The 12,428-nt window shown below is 41.3% G+C and overlaps 1 protein-coding gene across 1 annotated transcript in view; it reads right to left on the reverse strand.

Moving 5' to 3' along the window:
• The window catches only part of LanB2 (laminin subunit gamma-1), a 52,560-nt gene that overhangs the window by 2,789 nt on the left and 37,343 nt on the right, over positions 1-12,428 (reverse strand). The window contains exons 18-29 of the mRNA XM_074100921.1: positions 11,352-11,507; positions 10,384-10,504; positions 9,127-9,311; positions 7,968-8,085; positions 7,310-7,467; positions 6,121-6,204; positions 5,015-5,219; positions 4,253-4,490; positions 3,546-3,748; positions 2,032-2,113; positions 926-1,014; positions 426-555 (exon numbers count right to left, since the gene is read on the reverse strand). Of these exons, the coding sequence (XP_073957022.1) occupies positions 426-555; positions 926-1,014; positions 2,032-2,113; positions 3,546-3,748; positions 4,253-4,490; positions 5,015-5,219; positions 6,121-6,204; positions 7,310-7,467; positions 7,968-8,085; positions 9,127-9,311; positions 10,384-10,504; positions 11,352-11,507 (1,769 nt within the window). The remainder of the gene's footprint in view (positions 1-425; positions 556-925; positions 1,015-2,031; positions 2,114-3,545; positions 3,749-4,252; positions 4,491-5,014; positions 5,220-6,120; positions 6,205-7,309; positions 7,468-7,967; positions 8,086-9,126; positions 9,312-10,383; positions 10,505-11,351; positions 11,508-12,428) is intronic.

Genomic DNA, 12,428 nt, shown 5'->3' on the forward strand with positions numbered 1-12,428 from the left:
CATATCATAGGGATTGTTTGTTTTCAATCAACATAACATCCTATATAAAAGTAAGACCAGGAAATTTTACATTAATTACATCAGGAAAGTTAATACTGATGTTTTTTTTTCACTTGGTAGATTCGATTCCCGGTTCAGACAGGGAATTATTCAAAAATGTTTGAATGCAGTTAACATAGTTTTCAAAATCAAAATGAAGTCTTCATTCAGCAAAATTTTCTATCTGTAATACTTAAGATACTTTCTCTCCATGCGGCATAGCCATAAATAATATGATTATTATAATAAGTAGTAGGTATAGTCTATTTATTTATCTTGCTGCATTTTTCCCTAACTTTCTCCCTAATCTTGGTCCCTAACCTTCTCGCATGGTCAATAAATGCATTTTCCATTTTTTCTATGTTGGTTAGGAAGAGTGAGCTTACGGAGCCTGTCTAGAGCTGCAGCATCCAAGGTCGGGAGGTTCTGCAGCTCATCAGTGATGACCTTGAGGTCTTCGAGCCCCTTCGACACCTGCTTCTCAGCCTCCCTGGCGTCTGTATTGGCCTGGCCCACCTGGACAAAAACAAACCAGATTAGACCAATAATGTCGTATACCTATTATGTCTTCCACTAGTCTGACCTAAAAACCTGTCTGTCTCCACGCTTAAATCGCTGAATAGAACTACATAAATGAATATCACGGGTCACTTGACACCGATTAACCTAGTCTCAAAGTAAACAAAGCTTGTGTTATGGGCACTAGGCAACCGATAAACTTAAGTAGAAAGATACATACTTAAATACCTCTTCATATTAAATACCGAAGACTTAAAAAATTAAAAAAAAACTGATAACAAACATTTGACGTTTTCATACAAATATCTGCCCATTGTAATCAGTTTGTCTAACCAGTAGACTCTTCAGTCGTCTAGGTTTCGTGTACCTTCATTTTGGCGTCCCTTGTTAGCTGCGTATTGTCCGCTGCCTGCTTTTCCAACTCCTCAATCTGCTTGGCTGTACCTTCCACGCGCGCTGCCGAATAAAGTACAATTAAATACAACGGTCAATCAAGGATGACATGACTTATGACGTATATAGAGCCGTGATGTGATATTGCGAAAAACAAAATTAAAAATGGGGAGTCTAAACCCTCTTTACTTAGTTATAGGTTTAATTTGGGAAGAAGAAATAGGGGAATATTGTTCTCGTCAGTTTTTTGTAGATATGATCACTTATGGCTGGCAAATACCTCCCTCCCTCTGGGAAGCTTATGCCAATAGGGAATATCAGGCAAAGCTCTGCGCATTGGGCGACACTAGCACACACCATATACATATACATACATGTCGCTATGACGGGTAGCATGAATGACCATGACCAAGGAGTATTAATTTAGTAACTATAGAGAAAACCATGATCAAACGATAGAGCTATACTTCCAAAAAAATTAAAACTATATGATATACCTAATGGCATCCTACGGACATTTAAAGAATGTGGTGCGAGTTTAAATTTTAATCCTTTCAGAGTTTTGAAGAACTTGTCAAAAACAGTTTACGTTATGCGCTAGTGCTGCATTCTAGCGGCAGAACTTCGCAGTAATATTCCGTATTGATGATTGACGTTGATGGCTTGCAGTGAACCAGCCCAGCCATCCAGAGGTCGTATTGTTAACGCGCTGTTTGCAATCGCATTGACCATCTCCTTCTACCCTGATCTTATGCCGTGTGCAAGAAGGAAGCAGTGAAAACGATTGTGACTCTGAGTGCTTTAGACAATAGCCTCTGGTCCTTATGCTATTAAAATGTTGTGTGGTCTTGATAGCTAGTGGTGGACTGTATGGAAAGTAATGGGAAGATTGATGGAAACACGGGTTAAATGATAGGTTATTTAATAGGATTAAAGGACAATATTATGTATTGAACCGACAGATTGGGCAAACAAATCACAACTGACAATGAACGTAAAAACATATTAAAAAAGCAAGTGTCAAAAAGTATAGTTATAAAAAAGGTCATACCGCAGCCAGTCGCCAACAGGTCTACTTACTTGAAAGTTTTTCAGCTTCGTCTCTTAGCTTGCCCGCATCAGCTCTCGACGCTGACGCCTTCTTTCGAATCTCGTGAGCAGCCTGGTGATGATCACACACATTCAATTATTTTTAAGGAGGATAAGCTATTTCACACCATCAATAAGACTGTTTCTACCAGAGATGTACGAGGCGATCCTATGCCCCAATGACCCTCGATCTGAATTCCTTAGTTTTCTAATGATTTTTGTAGCTTATTATATTAACAACAACGGCTTTAAGAAATATAGTATCCCATATTTACTTCAAAGTTCATTGTTTTCGAAATATTTGGCATCAAAGTTGAACAATTTTGGGCCAAAAAACTGGTTTTCTGGCCATAACTTTTGTGTTAATTAGTTTCAAATGAAAACACTCGACCAGTTTTTAGAGACGTCAAAGATCAACCCAAATATGTAGATTTCGTATATGTTAGATCTTTCACGTCAATAGAGATACGAAAAGTGTTTTTCAGACAATGTTTAAAAAAATCATACAAAATTAAGTATTATTTTTTTTCAAAATCCGGTAGACAAAAATGGCGATAAAAGATTGGAGAACCGATAGCCGTTTGACTTATAATTCTATCTGTAGTGTATCTGTACCTCAGGTAGCCCCTCGACATGAACCAATAGTAACGATTCATTTACCTCTTCTCGCCCCGCTGAGCTGTTTCTATTAGAGCTGCGCTGCTTAAGTATAGATAAATTAAGTATTTTTAGGGTTCCGGGGCCAAAATGGCAAAAACGGAACCCTTATAGTTTCGCCATGTCTGTCTGTCTGTCTGTCCGTCCGTCCGCGGCTTTGCTCAGGGACTATCAATGCTAGAAAGCTGTAATTTTGCACGGATATATATGTAAGCTATGCCGAGAAAATGGTACAATAAATCACAAAAAAAATTTTTTTTGGGGTACTCCCATAGACTTAAAGTGGTGGTGATTTTTTTTTCTCATCCAAACCTAAAGTGTGGGGCATTTTTGCATAGGTCTTTTAAAACCATTAGGGGTTTGCTAAGACAATTTTTCGATTCAGTGATTAGTTTGCGAAATATTCAACTTTAAAGTGCAAACTTTCATTAAAATCGAGCGTCCCCCCCTCTAAAATCTAAACCGGTGGGTTGAAAAAATTCAGGATGGTAGTAAGTACATCAAACTTTCAAGGAAAACTATAAGGTATAAAATATACCTAAACTTCGAAGATTCCGTATAAAATACGAAATCCTTAGAAAAATATTACTTAAGTTTTTCGTAATGGCTACGGAACCCTTTTTCAGGCGTGTCCGGCACGCTCTTGGCCGGTTTTTTATTCTTCGCATCGCATCCTCGCACATGTCTGTGGTGGAAAGGCAGCCTAAATGGGGAGTTCTGTGACAGGTTGGTTGGCACTAGGTTATCGTGATTTGACAACGTTGACTTTAAGACAGCAGTAAATGTCATCCCTCAGTGGTCATTCTCATTTGGCATCAGCATGGCATCAGCCGAATTAATTCACTTACCTCGCTAGCTTTTTCAGCGAACTCCTTCTGGGCCTTCTGTGCCACGTCTCTGGCGTCTTTGGCCTTGTCCGAAGCTTGGAACAGTTCCTCGGCGATGTTGTTGATGCTGGCATCAGCGGCGGCGACCTTGTCCCTGATCGCTGGCACGTCCTGAGTGGCAAGTTCGGCTTGCTGCCGGGACTCTGTCACTTGGTCGCTGAATTCTAGTAAAGAGATGATGAATAATTAACTAACTTCAGCTTAGGAAGTGTATCGTTGTGTAACGTGTTTTTGTTTGAATTAGAAATGAGAAGATACAGGCAGGTTTCATATGATATGCTAGAAGGTTAAACTTTGCGTCGCTTCTACAGCCAAACCTCTCACCTTTCAAAGTCTTGTAGATCTCATTGGCATCCTTCAACATGAGAGTTTGTCCAGCCTGGCCAACAAGTCATCCAGCTCGTCCTGCCGCTCGTGTCCCTGCTCCAGCAGCCCACGGCTAGTCTTGATGGCCTCGTCCATGTTTAATATCTATCTATCTTCTATACAGCAATTACCTTTCAAAGTTTTGTACTCGCAGATCTCATTGGCGTACTTCAACGTGATCTTGGTAAATTCCACGTCACTCTAAACCTATGCTTGGAGCTCCAGCCTGGTCAGCAGCTCACAGCTTGTCTTGATGGCCTCGTTCAAGTTTAGTAACTATCTATCATCTACATAGCACTTACCTTTCAAAGTCTTGTAGATCTCGTTAGCGTCCTTCAACGTGATCTTGGTAAGCTCCACGTCACTCTTGGCCTGTGCTTGGAGCTCGTCCAGCCTAGCTAGCAAGTCGTCCAGCTCGTCCTGCCGCTCGTGTCCCTGCTCCAGCAACTCGCGGCCAGTCTTGATGGCCTCGTCCAGGTCCGTCAGGATGGCCTCGTTGGAGCTCATCAGGTGTTCTAGCTCCGCTGATTTTTGGTCGATCTAGTGTAAGGAATTTCTGCATTATGTTAGGGAAAAAACTTACTTATTTAGCAACTTACTTCAGAAAAGGAAGGTTTTTAATTCGGATGTTTATTTAAGTGTTATGGTTTTTAGCTCAGTAAGTTTCATCATATTATGAAACTCAATATATTATTAATGATAGAAAAAACATCAATCATTATTCACAGCATTTTTGAAAATCAACCCCTCAGGTGGATGATAGAAATTTATAACAATCCCGAAGAACTCAGTTTCAAAAAAATCGTCTGTCCATATGAAGCAGTTAATCATTCCGGACAAATATTTTCGGCTAAGAAGAGAACCCCTTTTCCCAACAATGGTTAACAACATACTTATTAAATTTACTTTAGGTTAAAACAAACTCAATTTTAAAAACTAAGATATTATTTGCATGCCAATGTATTTGATTGGACATGTCACAGCCCATCTCATTAGCACTAATTACAAGACCGATTTTATAATGTCTTAAGCAAAATAAACTATTTCATTCAACAAATACCCACCGTCTTGTTCATCTCCACAGCATCTTGCCTGAGCTTCCCGAGCTTGATATCCGGCAGCATCGTGGTATTAACTTCAGCGTATAGCCCCAGGGCCTCTTCATAGACAGTCTTGGCTCTCTTCAGAGCCGCATCAGCGAGCTCCGTCATACTGTTCAGCTTGCCAGCGGCCGCGTGCAGTTCGTTCGCCAAGATTTGGACCTCGTTGCTGCAAGGGAATGGAGCAGTTGGAAAATTTGGCACCAATACAGTATTTTGACCACTCCTGAATTTAAAATTTCCTGTGTATGTATTACGAAAATAAAGATACAGCCAATAATAAAATTAACAAAACCAAAAGAAGCCAATTGAATTTAGGTCCTAGCGAATGGCACACTAGAGGTAAAAACTAAACAAACGACGATGCAGTAGTATAGAGTACTGTTGTTCCTCTTTTTCCTAAAGATGCCCTCGTACAACTTAAAGCTTTGGGAGGTTTCAACACATCTTTACCTATTATATACTAGCTGTGGCCCACGGCTTCGCCCCCGTTGTAATTTTTCTAAATTGTCTTCCATAAAACCTTCTGACAATAACGAACACAATAAAAAATAATTACCTACACGACTCTATTGTTAACGGCGTAGAAGCGTGTTCAGATATTTTAGGTCAAAATTTTGCTCACAAGTTTACGAACTCGACTGTAACACAACATCAAACATTGGACGTTTTTAAAGTCCAACTGAATAACAAACAAAGCCAAGCATAGAGCCAAACATTGCTACAAACAATTAACACATTCAGTCTGGAGAACTAGTAAATGCTCGTCAAAAATCTTCGGGATAATGGACAGATGCTCGGCAAACAGCTCAAGGCAAATTTACAGTACCCGGCCATTAAGATTGCACATCGGCCTTTGGAAAGAGACTCGGCTAATTTCGGCTAGCAGAGCGTTGTCACACACTACTTATGTGGCGTTTGTCAGTCGTCGTATACCTTGTGCCATCCACGAAGACGCGTGGTTTTGTCAATATTAGACATTAATGACATTGTAATAAGAACCACGTCACGCGTCATCGTAAATGACTCTACCTATAGAGTATGGTCGTGTTCAGATATTGATAACTCACCTAATATTGGCCTGTTTGTTGATGCCATCCTTTGCCAAGTTGTTGGCGACGATAGAAGTGTTGTACGCCTTCTCGGCTACATCTCTGAAAAAGAAAGAAGTAAAATTAGATTTCCACTATTAAGGTGGTTTTCCACCGGCGAGGCGAGACGAGAATTGAAATTTCTATGGCAGCGCGAGAATGCATACAAATTTCAGTTCTCCTCTCACCTCGCCGGTGGAAAATCACCATTATGGGCATTATTTTAGACAGGCAGTTGAGACAAACAATATGAAGTCGGCGCCGGCTTGATCAAGGTAGAGCGAGGTCTACATTTCTTTATAATTTCACTAGCGACCCGCCCCGGCTTCGCACGCAAGTGCGAGTCGGACTCCCGCACGAAGGGTTCCGTATCTATACAACATTAGACATTAGCAAAAATCGTCAAAAATGACGTTTGCTGTACGGGAGCCCCCTTAAATATTTATTCTATTTTAATTATTTATTTTTAAAGTGAATGAAAATTTAAATAAATATTCTGTGAATATTTCAAGTAACTTCCTGTTGCCGTAAAGAGCACCCTTAAACATTTATTTTATGCTGTTATAAAAAAAACGCATTCAAATCGGTCCACCCGTTTAAGAGCTACGGTGCCACAGACAGACACACAGACACACATAGCGGTCAAACTTATAATACCCCTCTTTTTGTGACGGGCGGGGGTTAAAAACTGCATCCGACACGCACGAAGCCGGGGCGCGTCATCGTAGAGTACTTATTTAAAATGCATTTTTGGTTAGATTGATAGTTTTAAATTCGTAATATCTTTTGAATAGAATGCCGGATTTCAATAATTCAAAAAGTAATCTACAGGTATTAAAACCGTTTTGAATATGAAACTATTTAAGTATTTTGATAAGGATTAATACAAAGGTATGGATAACACATGGTCTGATTTTAGTCGGCATTTCAGTCAACTTTTAAAATAATAATAATAAAATATATATAAAATAAAATCAACTTAAACCTATAATGAAATTAAAATAAAATAAATAATAAAAAGGGGGCTCCCATACAACAAACTTGATTTTTTGTCGTTTTTTTGCTAATGTCTAATATTGTATAGATTTGGTGCGGAACCCTTCGTGCGCGAGTCCGACTCGCGCTTGGCCGGTTTTTTTTGCCACACGAGCTATAAAGTTACAGTTACCTGATGTTCCTCGCCTCTTGTTCCAACTTGTCGGCCAACAGCCGCGATTCTTTGGCGAGCGCCGACATGTCGACCGACTGCTTGCCAAACTGGTCTGAGCGGTTGCGTGCCTTCGCCAGTGCCGCGGCTCCTTCCCCGTCTAGGTACTCTAGAGCGCTCTACAACAAAAAAAAGTAGGTAGGTTTAGGCGTGCGCGAGGCGTCTCCGTTTCATCTTGAAAAAAAGGCTTTCATACACCTATCCTGCTGGACCACCATATATCCTGTGGAGAAGATTCTGGCTGGACTACCAGGATGCCACTACTAGATTATTGTACTGTCACCAGATATACATAAGTAATTCGACCACGGACGTACAGTCGGAGTGACAAAAGGTTCGTCACCTTAAGATCTATTTTCCTTTGCTCACTATGAGCGATAATCTGCTTTAACAATTGAGTATGACATACTGCATCAAACTTTCAACCTGCTAAATATAATCTTGTTTAAAGGTGACCATAGCAACCTTACCTATTAAATAGATTTTTTAATTTCCTAAATCCTACCGAGTTACACGAGATTCGAGCACCGCAGTGTATAATAAACACGGTCTTAGGCCTTCCAATCTCTTCTACCTGCTATACAAATCTTCTATCCAGTTACAAGGATATGAAACTTACATTGATCTCCTTTTGCGCCGCTTCGATGGTGTCTTCTGCTTTGGACACGTTCCCTTTGCTCTTGTCTACTGCTTCATTACCCTCGTAGCACTGTTCCTCGATCTTGTACAACATGTTCCTGCATCAAGAATATAAAAAAATATTACAAGGTCACGTCATTTGTTTTTGCAAAATTTATTATTAGAAAAAGTGACCACAATAGCCGTGATAAAAACTTAGCTGTATGGAGAGATCTATGGGGTTTCTCTACGGGTTCGAATAAAAAATGAGGAGATAACGTAGAAAAACGAGGCTCATCGACATCGCCAAGCGAATTAGCTCGTGACAATGGGCCGGCCATATAGCACGGAGAACCGATGGCCGTTGGCAAGGCCGGATTTAGAGGCCTTAGGGCAACAAAGGAGTGGACCCCTCCCCGCCCCCTAAACTATTTTCCAAATAAAATGAGGGCCATTTACTGATTGCCTGATTGAAGTGAACAAATATAGATGAATAGTTGTTTGGCAGTGTGTACCCGTCTTAATTTAAAAAAAAATCCGATGTCTCTATTGTGGGGGTCCTTCTTTTGTGTAGGTCCCAGGGCTGTAGCCGCAGTTGCCCTCCCCTAAATCCGGCCCTGGCCGTTGGGGCCGAAAAGTTTCTCGAATGGAGGCCTCGGATCGGCAAGCGCAAAGTAGGATGTCCACCAACGAGATGGACGGATGACCTGGTTAAAGCCGCGGGTTCATGGTGTGGCCGCTTCCAACCGAAGCAACTGGAAACTGAGGGAGGCCTATGTCCAACGGTGGACGTCCTACGGCTATTATGATGATGTATAAAAAAAGGCTACATAGGTTATTTCTTAAGCTTTGGTTTCCTGGGACAAGCGGTGCCGTCATTATAGGGACCGTAACAAGCGGTGAATGACGTCACTAGAACGTTGTCTATGTAAACAAAATGGCGCGGTTTCCTAGAGAGCGGTGTCAGTTACCGCTTTCTAGGAGGAGGAGGAGGAGTGGTATCAATTACGGCCGCTATATGACGGCACCACTGATCCTGGGAAACCAGAGTTTTAGTGTCATCTGTCTGACGTCACCAAGTCTGTGAGCCAGTTCCGCCAGCGCCTCGTGTGGGGAAGGACTATGTCGAACTGTGGAGGTCCTATGGCTGATATGATCACCTGACGTCTCCGAGTCTGTCAGCCAGTTCAGACAGCGCGCCCGTAAGGCTCGCCCCGGCACCGCCCGTCAGCTGCGCGCTCGCCTCTTCTCCAAGTCTGTCGATGTCTTCTCGCACACGCTGCAGTTCTTTGTCAAAGTCCGCGTTCTCCACTACGGTCGGTGCTTTGGAGATCTTGGACAGGATCTGCGAGAGAGGTGTAAGTTAGGATTTTTGTCCCAACATTGACAAGGAAGCGATTAGCTATCCATTTTCTCGCTCAAGAAACGAACAGAAGATACTTTAGTGTCGACACAAGAGATAATAGGTATACCTAGCTTCGCATACACAATTCCTCAGAAAAGAAATCCTAAGAATACAAAAGAATTCCTCAGAATAGAATATTTTCTTTTTCACCCAGGAAACTACTCACTTAGGGTTAAAACAGGTGAAATATCGCTAGATGGCGTTTGTATCGTGGGGTTTTTTTTGACGTTACGGCCTTGCTTGCAATGAGGGCTATCGTTTTTTGTCTCGCTAGATGGCGCACTGTTGCGTGAGGTTTTTAAGTGTGGCTTTCAGGTCTGTTATTACGGGCGTTAAAACAAAGTTTAGAGTAAAATCATATTTAATACACCTTAAAACCGTACCATAAAAATATCGAGCAACCACAATGTTCCGTAGTCCCGTTTTGTTCGGTAAAAAGAAGAAGAAGTTTCCGAAAGACAAAACTGTCTCAAAACACAGACTTCATTGCCCCGTAACGCATAATTGCCATAATTAATTTCAGGTAATGCAAAATATTCACAAAATTATTCTAATTATAAATAAACCCGCGTAGCTCACCCAAAAACTATGAGATTTGACATTTCGGAGACCTCACGCTACACTAGCGCCTCTAGCGGCGAATTCATTCGCGATAGCCCTCATTGGCTAATAACTAAATGAGCCAACACATCAAAAAACCCTCACAATACTAACGCCATCTAGCGATATTTCGCCTGTCTTTTAGCCCTCATTATCACACGTCATGATACCTTCCTACATTTCAAAATACATCGGAAGGGCGTAAGAAATAACACACAACTTCTAAATTAAAATTGCAATAGTACAACATTTCTTACGCCTTTCCAATATGATTTAGCGTAGGACCTGGATTATGATAATCGCGACAGATGGCGCCACACGCCTTTTAATTTTACGTTACGTACCAACTGCTCTTAGAACAATCATCAGCAATCAATCTGTCAGTGGAAATAATATCTATCGCTGTACTCACGTCATCCAGCTGCTTCAGCTCCCGCCGGTGATTGTCAACTGCTTCCTGCACCAGGTTGTAGCAGGGGGGACAGCTCTCGCAGCCCTGGCCGTCCGCGCGACGCTTCTTGTTCTCCATACATCTACATACGTACAGCATTAACTTGACAAGGGTTGATAAAGTTGTTACAGTACATTGTGTCTTAAGGGCCGTAAACAAGCAATACGGTATTTGACTATTTTGTATATGTTTTATAAATTAAAACTACACAATGCCTGTTATCGAACAGAAATACAATTTTTAAGCTACCTTTACAAATAACAAATTTAAAAAGGTTTCTAATTCAAGATTAGACAGAGAAAGACATACTGGCATGTGACGTCACACGCCAGTACCGCCATACTTGCTGCATAGAGAAAAGCGTTTGAGATAGAGACAGGTATATAGATTTTTCAAAAAATTACTATAAATCTAATTTTCAACCGATTTCAATTTTCTCTTCGCTAAACACTATCGGTTTATCTATATTTTCATAATAATATTATGATATGGCAAAATCAGGAGTTGTCAAATACCGTATTACGAACGAGAGTCTATTAGAAGCCCGAATTCGAAGACTGAGGGCTTTAATGAGTCGATGTTCGTAATTCTAGTACCGCCCGTGCGACATACAATGTTTTTCGTCACATTTGCGAGTAAATTGTATATTTGTAAAAGAAAAACTAATATTTTTTCAAAAATTGCCGATACCGCTGACTGCGCTCTTGGCAGCGCGCTTACGCCCTGGATTGTTCTGTCCAGGAAGGTTACGCATCCATCAGTTTATACAGTACAACCAAAATATTAAAGTGATTCAGGACTCGTAAATTTTCTTCGTTTCACTGAAGATTCTAATGAGAAAGAAAAAGAAGACCGATCCGTTGTTTCGATTTTCGAATAATTTCGAATGACATTAGCAAACTAGTTCAAGTGTGAGGTTATGACAGTACCTGTCACATCGCCGGCCTTCCACGTTCTCTTGACAGTAGCACTGGCCAGTGGCGTCGCACTGGTAGTTGGTGGATCCCCAGTTGTCACAGTCGCAGTCCTGGCAACCCTCGACTGAGAAGCCGTAGTGGTATTCTCGGCAGCGGTCGCAATGTTCCCTGAGATACAAGATTACAATGAGGGCTATCGCGTATGAATTCGCCGCTAGAGGCGCTAGTGTAGCGTGAGGTCTCCGAAATGTCGAATCTCATGGTTTTTGGGTGAGCTACGCGGGTTTATTTATAATTAGAATAATTTTGTGAATATTTTGCATTACCTGAAATTAATTATGGCAACGTTACGGGGCAATGAATGTCTGTGTTTTGAGACAGTTTTGTCTTTCGGAAACTTTTGACCTCCCTTTTTTCCGAACAAAACGGGACTACGCAACACTGTGGTTGCTCAATATTTTTATGGTACGGTTTTAAGGTGTATTAAATATGATTTTAATCTAAACTTTGATTTCACGCCCGTAAACAGACTTTGAAAGCTACACTTAAAAACCTGACGCAACAGTGGCGCCATCTAGAAAGACAAAAAACGATAGCCCTCATTGATTAGAAGGTTGGGCGAGTGTAGTGAGATTTTATTTTGTACAAACCTTAACCCGCGGCTTCGCCCGCATTAGAAATAGCTTAATGCCGTCTTAAGTTTAACTCAACTGTTGTAAAATTATGCCCGTGCAATTTTTAGAAATATACAACGACAACCGATTACATACGAATTCTTATTACCATGGCATCGCAATTATAAATGTCTAAAGCCGGGCTTAGACTAGCAAGAAAAATCGTGCAAGTTGAAATACATTGCGAGGCCGTAAAGCCAACGAGTTTGAAGTGGTCAATTGAGGCAATTTGAAAGGACACGTTCGCTCCACAACGCCTTCTTTTGATTGCAAACAAGTTAACCGCACAAACCTGCGAAGCGATTCAATGGTGCGTGCGAAGTTCCAATCTGCACTGGGCCGCGTGGGAACTATGGCCAAGCCTCTGTTCTGAGAGGAGGCTGTGCCCAGCGAGTGGGACGTATATTAGGCTGTG

This window comes from Choristoneura fumiferana, chromosome Z (genome assembly GCF_025370935.1).
Source record: "Choristoneura fumiferana chromosome Z, NRCan_CFum_1, whole genome shotgun sequence".
Classification (NCBI taxonomy): domain Eukaryota; kingdom Metazoa; phylum Arthropoda; class Insecta; order Lepidoptera; family Tortricidae; genus Choristoneura; species Choristoneura fumiferana.